The sequence below is a fragment of the Rana temporaria genome, chromosome 5, assembly GCF_905171775.1.
Source record: "Rana temporaria chromosome 5, aRanTem1.1, whole genome shotgun sequence".
Taxonomy (NCBI): Eukaryota; Metazoa; Chordata; class Amphibia; order Anura; family Ranidae; genus Rana; species Rana temporaria.
In genome coordinates this window covers 428,492,639-428,503,968 of record NC_053493.1, presented here as the reverse complement: position 1 = coordinate 428,503,968, position 11,330 = coordinate 428,492,639, and the positions used below count along the sequence as shown (strand labels likewise).

At 49.1% G+C, this 11,330-nt stretch overlaps 1 protein-coding gene across 1 annotated transcript in view; it reads right to left on the bottom strand.

Moving 5' to 3' along the window:
- Positions 1–8,194: 8,194 nt before the first annotated feature.
- The window catches only part of REG4 (regenerating family member 4), a 51,700-nt gene continuing 48,564 nt past the window's right edge, over positions 8,195–11,330 (bottom strand). Inside the window, exons 6-7 of the mRNA XM_040355459.1 lie at positions 9,441–9,555; positions 8,195–8,504 (exon numbers count right to left, since the gene is read on the bottom strand). Coding sequence (XP_040211393.1) covers positions 8,437–8,504; positions 9,441–9,555 — 183 coding nt within the window. The 3' untranslated portion in view covers positions 8,195–8,436. The remainder of the gene's footprint in view (positions 8,505–9,440; positions 9,556–11,330) is intronic.

The window sequence follows — 11,330 nt, the reverse complement described above, 5'->3', positions numbered from 1 at the left end:
CGATCGTTCGTCGAAATTCGAACAAAACGGGTCGTTTGCACCAAATTCGAGTGACGCAAAACGGCCCATAATTCACTGCGGCGTTGAGCGCTGATGATTGGCCAAGCATGCTGTATGTCCGGCATGCTTGGCCAATCACAGCGCGCAAAAAACGAAGAGCCATAATTGGCCAAAGCCTGGGTTGCTTTGGCCAATTATGGCTCAGGGCTTTAGCACACGCCCCTTCCGGGCGGCCTCGTGTAGTGTGTTCCGGCTTGTTACAGAGAGCAGTTCGAGAGACAGAGAGATTATCTTTTTAGATAGATAGATAGAGCAGGGTGGTCAGTTTAGCTTGAAATACAGTGTGTAGAGAATATATCTACATCCCTAGGAGTTGTACATATATTTATACACTGTATAGCTTAGATAGATCTGCTCTTAGTATTTGTCAGGCAGGAGATTGTGCATAGCTGCAGTGCTCTAACGTCTTGTATTGCCTGCCTGTGTGCTGTGTAGTTTACACCTAAACGTACTGGGTGCTACTGCACGTGTCCTGTTTATTTGCAACTAAGCGCATTTTGTACGTAAGTAAGCGCCATTACTGCAAGTGCAATTTTGCTCTTTAATCGCACGTAAGCGCATTTACTGCAAGTGCAATTTTGCTCTTTATTTCCCACGTAAGCGCATTTACTGCAAGTGCAATTTTGCTCTTTGATTGAAAGTAAGCGCCATTACTGCAAATGCAATTTTGCTCTTTAATCGCACGTAAGTGCATTTACAGCAAGTGCAATTTTGCTCTTTGATTGGAAGTAAGCGCATTTACAGCAAGTGCAATTTTGCTCTTTGATTGGAAGTAAGCGCATTTACTGCAAGTGCAATTTTGCTCTTTAATCGCACATAAGCGCATTTAATGCAAGTGCAATTTTGCTCTTTAATCGCACATAAGCGCATTTACTGCAAGTGCAATTTTGCTCTTTAATCGCACGTAAGCGCATTTACTGCAAGTGCAAGTTTTCTCCTTAAAGCGGGGGTTCACCCTAGAATAAAAAAAAAATTGTTTTTTTTTATTCTATCATAAAATTCGGCATCGTAGCGCGAGCTACAGTATGCCGGTCTTACATTTTTTAACCCCGTACCCACTGTTTAATCCGACCTAGACGATTCCGTCTGCCCACGGGGAATGGGCGTTCCAATCCAGACGGAAAGTGATTGACGGCCGGCTCTGGCGCGTCACGCTTCTCCGGAAATAGCCGAAATAGGCTTGGCTCTTCACGGCGCCTGCGCATAGCCTGTGCGCAGGCGCCGTGAAGAGCCGAGACCTACTCTGGCTGTCTTCGGGGAGCGTGACGTGCCAGAGTCGGCCGTCAATCACCCTCCCTCTTGCTAGGAACGCCCATTCCCCGCGGCAGACGGAATCGTCTATGTACGATTAAACAGTGAGTACGGGGTTAAAAAATGTAAGACCGGCATAGTGTAGCTCGCGCTACGATGCCGGATTTTATGCTGAAATGTTGTTCAGCAGGGTGAACCACAGCTTTAACCACTTCCAGACCTTAGGTGTTTTTCATATTTGGTGTTTGCAAGACTAAAACTGTTTTTTCTGCTAGAAAATTACTTTACCCCCAAACATTATATATTTTTTTTCTAACACCCTAGAGAATAAAATAGTGGTCATTGCAATACTTTTTGTCACACCGTGTTTGCGCAGCGGTCTTACAAGCGCACTTTTTTTGGAAAAAAATCACTTTTTTGAATTAAAAAATAAGACAACAATAAATTTGGCCCAATTTTTTTATATATTGTGAAAGATAATGTTACGCCGAGTAAAATGATACCCAACATGTCACGCTTAAAAATTGCGCCCGCTCGTGGCATGGCGTCAAACTTTTACCCTTAAAAATCTCGATAGGCGATGTTTAAAAAATTCTAGAGATTGCATTTTTTGAGCTACAGAGTAGGCCTAGGGTTAGAATTATTGCTCTCGCTCTAACGATCGCGGCGATACCTCACTTGTGTGATTTGAACACTGTTTTCATATGCGGGCGCTACTCGCATATGCGTTCGCTTCTGCGCGCGAGCTCGTCAGGACGGGGCGCTTTAAAAAAAAAAAAATTTTGTTTTCATATTTAGTTTTATTTATTTTATTACTTTTTACACTGAAAAAAATAAAATAAAAAATTGATCACTTTTATTCCTATTACAAGGAATGTAAACATCCCTTGTAATAGAAAAAAGCATGACAGGTCCTCTTAAATATGAGATCTGGGGTCAAAAAGACATCAGATCTCATATTTGGGCTTAAATGCAAAAAAAAAAAAAAAAATTTGGAAATGTCATTTTTTCAAATGACAAAAAAAAAAATTGTCTCTTTAAGAGGCTGGGCGGGACTGGCGTTTTGACGTCACTTCCGCCCAGCAGAGCTATGGGGACGGGCGAAGGAGATTTTTCCTTCAGTCTCGTCCCCGCTCAGCTGCTGAACAGTCGCGATCTCCTCCGCCGCTACCGACGGCTCCGGTAAGCGGCGGAGGGCACGGGAGAGCGGCGGGAGGGGGGGGGCCCCTCTCCCGCCACCGATAACGGCGATCTCGCCGCGGAGACCGCCGTTATCGTTTACCAGACCGCGCACACTAAAGATTGATACCTCGGTTGTGGCAGCAGCTGGAAGTGGTTAATCGCACGTAAGCGCATTTACTGTAAGTGCAAGTTTGCTCTTTAATCGCACGTAAGCGCGTTTACTGTAAGTGCAATTTTGCTCTTTAATCGCACGTAAGCGCATTTACTGTAAGTGCAATTTTGCTCTTTAATCGCACGTTTTTCGCAATCGCATTTACTGTAAGTGCACGTGTGTTGTTTATTTACTCCTGAACGCATTAAAATGTTTGGAAGGACAAAGAGAGGCAGAGAGTCACGAGGGCAAGCAGGCTCTGCATCTAGAGGCAACGCTGGTGATGGATGTGGTGCATCCTCTTCAGCACGTGGCCGTGGCCGCTCGTCCTTCTTTTCGGGAGCTGGCCGTGTTGAGCCTCAACATGCAGAGAAATTAGTTGAGTGGATGACCAAGCCGTCCTCATCCTCCTCATCCTCTCTCACACAGACTGATCTTAGTTTGTCTGGCAAAGCAGCTGCCAAGGCGTCCTCTACCCTCTGCACAATGGGATCACACAATCCTTCCCTAGTCCCACCGTGTCCTCCTGAGGAGTCCCCCGAACTGTTTCAACACAGTGTTGGGTACATGCTGCATGAAGATGCGCAGCGTTTTGAAGACTCCGATGATGGAACACAGATAGAGGAAGGCATTGATGTGAGCCCAGGGAGAGGGGGTGGCAGAGAGGGACAACAATCTGGGAGTGATGTTCCCCCAGCTGGAGCATACTGCCAGGTTTTCGACAGTGATGAGGAGAGATGGGATGATGAGGTCACTGACTCTACCTGGGTGCCTGATAGGAGGAGGACGAGGCACAGGCACATCTCCAAAGAGGCAGGATGCCCTCCAGGGGTCAGGTTAAGGGCACACCAACTGCTTTACATCGCACATCTACGCTTGTGCATGGCGCTGCTGTGTCTGAACGGTACAGCAAAAGTTCTTTGGTGTGGGCCTTTTTTGAAACCTGTCCATCAGATCGTACCTTTGCTATTTGCAACATATGTCTCAAGCGTATCTCGCGTGGCCAAAACAACACCCGCTTGGGCACCACATGTTTGTCCAGACATATGTCGAGCTGCCATGCAGCTCATTGGCAAGCATACCAGAAAGACCCACACCAAAGACCAAAGCGGACCTCCCCTTGCCCTTCTGTGACCTCCAACCCCACTAGACCCCCAGTCCTCTCTGAAGCCTGCACTGAAGGTGTAGAAATAGGTGTGTCACAACCTAGTAGTACATGCGGGCAATCTACTGATAGTACCAGACAAATTTCCCTGCCCCAGCTGCTGCAGCACCGAAAGAAGTACGCTCCCAGCCATCCACATGCCCAGCGGTTGAATGCTAGCTTAGCGAAATTGCTAGCACTTCAACTGCTACCTTTTCAGTTGGTAGATTCTGCCCCCATTCGTGAGTTTGTGGAATGTGCAGTACCTCAGTGGCAAGTACCCAAACGCCACTTTTTCTCACGGAAGGCGATTCCGGCTCTCTACCAACATGTGGAAGGCAATGTCCATGCCTCGCTGGACAGGGCGGTCAGTGGTAAGGTGCATCTTACCGCTGACTCATGGTCCAGCAGGCATGGACAGGGACGTTACCTGTCTTTTACAGCCCATTGGGTGACTCTGCTGGCAGCTGGGAAGAACGCAGGGCAAGGTACAGTAGTTTTGGAGGTTGTTCCGCCACCACGCCTCCAAAACACTACTACTGCTTGTGACACACCTCTCTCCTCCACCCCCTCCTCTTCTTTTCCTCTGTGGCCTCTTCCTGTGGTGATGTTTCCTCAGAACCAGCCGTGCTCCGTAGGCGTACGAGGGGCTACGCAGGAATGCAGCCCAAGAGATGCCATGCGGTGCTAGAGCTGGTGTGCTTGGGAGACAGGAGCCACACTGGGGAAGAGGTTCTTTCAGCTCTGCAGGGGCAGGCTCAGAGGTGGTTGACGCCACGCCAGCTGAAGCCTGGAATGGTGGTCAGCGATAATGGCACCAACCTCCTCTCTGCCCTGCGACAGGAAAAACTCACCCATGTGCCCTGTTTTGCTCATGTTCTGAATTTGGTGGTGCAGCGGTTCTTGGGCAGGTACCCGGGCTTACAGGATGTCCTGAAGCAGGCCAGGAAAGTCTGTGTGCATTTCCGAAGGTCATACAATGCCACTGCTCGGCTGACAGACCTCCAGAGGGAATACAACCTGCCCAAGAACCGCCTAATCTGTGACATGCCCACCAGATGGAACTCTACGTTGGCCATGCTGCAGCGGCTGCACACGCAGCAGAGGGCCATCAATGAGTACCTGTGCCAATATGGCAGCAGAACTGGGTCAGGGGAGCTTGGTTTTTTTTCACCACGCCAGTGGGCCTTGATCAGGGATGCATGCACTGTCCTGTCACCATTTGAGGAGGCCACGAGGATGGTGAGCAGTGACAGTGCATGCATCAGTGAGACTGTCCCGCTTATTCACATGTTGGAGCACACCCTACGTGGAATAATGGACAGGGCCCTTGAGGCAGAACAGAGGGAGGAAGAGGAGGACTTCCTTACCTCTCAAGGCCCCCTTTATCCAGACACTGTTCCTGCTTGCCCACCTAGCACACAGCAAGAGGAGGATGAGGAGGAGGAGGATGATTGTATCAGCAGCATGGAGGTGGAGCCTAGCACTCAGCATCAGCAGCAGCAGTCTTCAAGGGATCATTTACAGTCCCAAGGAACACGTGGACTTTTACGTGGCTGGGATGAGGTGGCTGCGGATCCTGTCGTCCTCAGTGACCCAGAGGACTCTGCCCTGAATGCCTCTGCAAACCTACGCTGCATGGCCTCCCTGATCCTGCAAAGCCTGCGTAAGGATCCTCGTGTACGTGCTATCAAGGAGAGGGATCATTACTGGCTGCCAACTCTCCTTGATCCACGTTACAAGAGTAAGGTAGCGGAACTTATGTTGCCATCGCAGAGGGAGCAGAAGATGAAACTTCTGCGGGAGGCCTTGCAGAAGGGTCTGTGCAACGCGTTCCCAGAACCGGGGGGATTACCAAAACCTGGTCCTGGACAACGTGTTGCTGAGGCTTCGGTGAGTCAGAGAAGGAGCGGTGGAGAAGGTGGCTGTCTGACCGATGCGTTCAGACAATTTTTTAGTCCGCAGCCCTAAGGTATGACCGGTTCCAGCAACCATCGCCAGCGTCTGCTTTACATGGTCCGGGAATACCTAGGGGCAAGATCCGACTTGGACACCTTCCCCACGAAAAATCCTCTGGCTTACTGGGTCTTGAGGATGGATCACTGGCCAGAGCTTGCACAGTACGCAATTGAGCTACTGGCTTGCCCTGCATCCAATGTTCTTTCAGAACGCACATTCAGTGCTGCTGGAGGCTTTGTGACCGATCACAGGGTGCGCCTCTCCACCGACTCTGTTGATCGACTGACCTTCATCAAAATGAATCAGGCTTGGATCAACACCAGCTACCAATCACCTGATGCTGATGTTACTGAATAAGAATTTTGTGTTGAAATGTCAGATCCCTTTGAGACTGCTGATGCTGAGTGAGGCCCCGTACACACGGCCGAGGAACTCGACGTGCCAAACACGTCGAGTTCCTCGTCTAGTTCAGGGATGAAGCCGCCGAGGAGCTCGGCGGGCCGCCTTCTCCCATAGAACAACGAGAAAATAGAGAACATGTTCTCTATTTTCTCGACGAGTTCCTCGGCGGCTCCATCGGGCCAAAAGTGTACAGACGACAGAGTTTCTCGGCAGAATCCGGGTTTGACCGAGTTTCTCGGTGAATTCTGCCGAGAAACTCTGTCGTGTGTACGAGGCCTGACTGTCCTGTTATGCTGCTGATGGAATATCCTTCTCCTCCTCACTTTTCTTGCTGATAGCTAGTAAGAAATTTTGTTTTTCTGTGCTCCGCCACCAGTGCCTAAGGCCTGTGTAACAGGGGCGCCTGATAACAATTTTTGATGCAATACTTTGCACGTGGCTCTTTGTTGCGCTCCAATTACAGTATGTTTGAGGGGTGCCCTTTTTTTCTACAATTTTGCTTTCACAAAAAAATAATGGCCCCCCCACCACCCCTAAAATAATCGAGATATTGTTGCCACACAGCTCGTGCGCAAGCAGTATTAAATTACTTTGTTCTTATAATAATTTCATGTTGTGCCGGGACATTTCTAAACACGTGCCACTACAGACACACAGCAGGTGTGATATTTGAAGGAATTTTTCTTTTCTTTTTTTTTTCACTTTAAACATCTTTAAAATCGCTGAAAGACGCTTTCCAACATTAAATTGAATATTGGTCTTTAAAATGAGCGTTTTTGAATTCGAACGTTCGAGTCCCATAGACTTCAATGGGGTTCTAAATGTTCGCGCTAACCCGCGGTCTGTTCAAACGTTCTGGTGCGAACCGAACCCGGGTATGTTCGGCTCATCCCTATTGATGACTATAGAGGCCCATTGATGACCAAAGAGGCCCATTGATGACCATAGAGGACCATTGATGACCATAGAGGCCCATTGGTGACCAAAGAGGCCCATTGATAACCATAGAGGACCATTGATGACCATAGAGGCCCATTGATGACTATAGAGGCCCATTGATGACCATAGAGGCCCATTGATGACTATAGATGATCACTGATGACTATAGAGGCCCATTGATGACCATAGAGGCCCATTGATGACCAAAGAGGCCCATTGATGACCATAGAGGCCCATTGATGACCATAGAGGCCCATTGATGACCATAGAGGACCATTGATGACCATAGAGGCCCATTGGTGACTATAGAGGCCCATTGATGACCAAAGAGGCCTGTTGATGACCATAGAGGACCATTGATAACCATAGAGGACCATTGATGACCATAGAGGCCCATTGATGACTATAGAGGCCCATTGATGACCATAGAGGCACATTGATGACCATATAGGACCATTGATGACCATATAGGCCCATTAATGACCATAGATGCCCATTGATGACTATAGATGACCATAGAGGCCCATTGATGACTATAGAGGCCCATTGATGACTATAGAGGCCCATTGATGACTATAGATGACCATTGATGACCATAGAGGCCCATTGATGACTATAGAGGAACATTGATGACCATAGAGGACCATTGATGACCATAGAGGCCCATTGATGACTAAAAATGACCAATGATGACTATAGAGGCCCATTGATGACCATAGAGGCCCATTGATGACTATAGATGACCATTGATGACCATAGAGGCCCATTGATGACCATAGAGGCCCATTGATGACTGTAGATCATCATTGATGACTATAGAGGCCCATTGATGAGCATAGAGGCCCATTGATGACTGTAGATCATCATTGATGACTATAGAGGCCCATTGATGAGCATATAGGCCCATTAATGACCATAGAGGCCCATTGATGACTATAGATGATCACTGATGACTATAGAGGCCCATTGATGACCATAGAGGCCCATTGATGACTATAGATGACCATTGATGACCATAGAGGCCCATAGAGGCCCATTGATGACTATTGATGACCATAGAGGCCCATTGATGACCATAGAGGCCCATTGATGACTATAGATGACCATTGATGACCATAGATATTTATTGATGACCATAGATGATTATTGATGACCATAGAGGATTATTGATGACCATAGATATTTATTGATGACCATAGATGATTATTGATGACCATAGAGGATTATTGATGACCATAGAGGATTATTGATGACCATAGAGGACTATTGATGACCATAGAGGACTATTGATGATGGATGATCTCAGCTGACGTCCGGCACATGGAGCACCCTCTGTGGTCCGGTGGGATCACGGTTTGTATTTGCACAAGTATTGTTTGGCCAGCCGGCAGTTGCTGTCATTCCACTTTAGGAACTCTGTAAAAGAGAGATTGTCGTTACCACTGACCGCGGTTATCGGGCGCCTTTGCTGCGTATTGGAAGTGATCCAGCCAATGGGATTTCCCTATAACCCCCCCCCCCCCCCTGTATAGAACTCCGGGTCACATGGGAGCCCTCTGGCTGCCCTGTTCTATATAACAATCTTTATTCGTATTTCACAACCCCCTTCAAATGGTGGCCTTCCGTGTGATTGGTGCGTCTGGTTACCACCCTACATCCTTCCTGCAGGATTTATTCCCCAAGTCCTCAGAAGTACGAAAGTCTGGTAATCGGAGCCCCCCAAAAATGGCCCCCCGCCCAGGTGGCCCCCATCATATGCATACTCTCTATACAGGACAGGCCCCCCTCCCAGGTACCCCCCGTCATATACATACTCTCTATACAGGACAATCCTCCCCCCACCCAGGTGCCCCCGTCATATACATACTCTCTATACAGGACATCCCCCCCAGGTGCCCCCCGTCATATACATACTCTCTATACAGGACAGCCCCCCCACCCAGGTGCCCCCCGACATATACATACTCTCTATACAGGACGTGCCCCCCATCATATACATACTCTCTATACAGGACAATCCTCCCCCCACCCAGGTGCCCCCCGTCATATACATACTCTCTATACAGCACATCCCCCCCCAGGTGCCCCCCATCATATACATACTCTCTATACAGGACAATCCCCCCCCAGGTGCCCCCCATTATATACATACTCTCTATACAGGACAATCCCCCCCACCCAGGTTCCCCCGTCATATACATACTCTCTATACAGGACATCCCCCCACCCAGGTGCTCCCGTCATATACATACTCTCTATACAGGACATCCCCCCACCCAGGTGCCCCCCGTCATATACATACTCTCTATACAGGACATCCCCCCACCCAGGTGCCCCCCGTCATATACATACTCTCTATACAGGACAGCTCTCCGCAGTATTCTTCCTTCTTATAACTGTCCGGCTGACCCGGCAACCAGGATCGGTAATTGTACATGGAGCCGTCGTTCCACTTCCAGCGACCGTTCTACAGAGAAACGATGAACATTTAGAGAGATCCGATCAGCGCGCAGGAAGGTCCTGTCCCAGGAACCCTCAACATTCCGGTCACATGGTGATCTGAACCCCCAGAATACGGCTCCTCTGTGGGACTCACCCAGGGGTCTAATTCTAAAATAGACTTTGGTATTCACCCAGAAATGTCTTCCAGAAATACCTCAACCAGAAAAATACCACATTATGGGCACTAGATGGAGCTGCCGATCAGAGGAAATCAACGCACCAAGCAAGATCGAATTCACAAGGGCGGGCTAATGTGTGTGTGACTTCTCTCCTGAAATCGTTTTATTGACCACTCAGTCTCTTCTCACATCCAAATCCTTCCCTACCATTGATGGGTGACCCAATGTTTACTCCCTTCCCCTTTTCCTCCACATTTAGACTTTCTTTGGAGGCTTCTTCCGTGGCACTGCTCTACCAATCCTAGTGCTGTATGCCACATAGTGTTCCTGAATTATCCACCATGGACCTCTCACCATGGACCTCTCACCATGGACCTCTCTCCTTCCACCATGGACCTCTCACCATGGATCTCTCACCATGGACCTCTCACCATAGACCTCTCTCCTTCCACCATGGACCTCTCACCATAGACCTCTCTCCTTCCACCATGGACCTCCTACCACGGACCTATCACCATGGACCTCTCCCCTCTCACCACAGATCTCTCTCCATGGACCTCTCTCCTTCCACCACAGATCTCTCTCCATGGACCTCTCTCCTTCCACCATGGACCTCTCACCATAGACCTCTCTCCTTCCACCATGGACCTCTCACCATAGACCTCTCTCCTTCCACCATGGACCTCTCACCATAGACCTCTCTCCTTCCACCATGGACCTCCTACCATAGACCTCTCTCCTTCCACCATGGACCTCCTACCACGGACCTATCACCATTGACCTCTCTCCTCTCACCACAGATCTCTCTCCATGGACCTCTCTCCTCTCACCACAGATCTCTCTCCATGGACCTCTCTCCTTCCACCACAGATCTCTCTCCATGGACCTCTCTCCTCTCACCACAGATCTCTCTCCATGGACCTCTCTCCTCTCACCACAGATCTCTCTCCATGGACCTCTCTCCTTCCACCACAGATCTCTCTCCATGGACCTCTCTCCTTCCACCACAGATCTCTCTCCATGGACCTCTCTCCTTCCACTACAGATCTCTCTCCATGGACCTCTCTTATTCCACCACAGATCTCTCTCCATGGACCTCTCTTATTCCATCACAGATCTCTCTCCATGGACCTCTCTCCTTCCACCACAGATCTCTCTCCATGGACCTCTCTCCTCTCACCACAGATCTCTCTCCATGGACCTCTCTCCTTCCACCACAGATCTCTCTCCATGGACCTCTCTCCTTCCACCACAGATCTCTCTCCATGGACCTCTCTTATTCCACCACAGATCTCTCTCCATGGACCTCTCTTATTCCACCACAGATCTCTCTCCATGGACCTCTCCTATTCCACCACAGATCTCTCTCCATGGACCTCTCTTATTCCACCACAGATCTCTCTCCATGGACCTCTCTCCTTCCACTACAGATCTCTCTCCATGGACCTCTCTTATTCCACCACAGATCTCTCTCCATAGCCCTCTATTATTCCACCACGGATCTCTCACCATAGACCTCTGTCCACCAACAATAGATCTATCTCCTTCCACCACGGATCTCTCACCTTCGACCTCTATCCTCACAAATCCCTCCATGGACCTCTCTCCTCCCACCATAGAT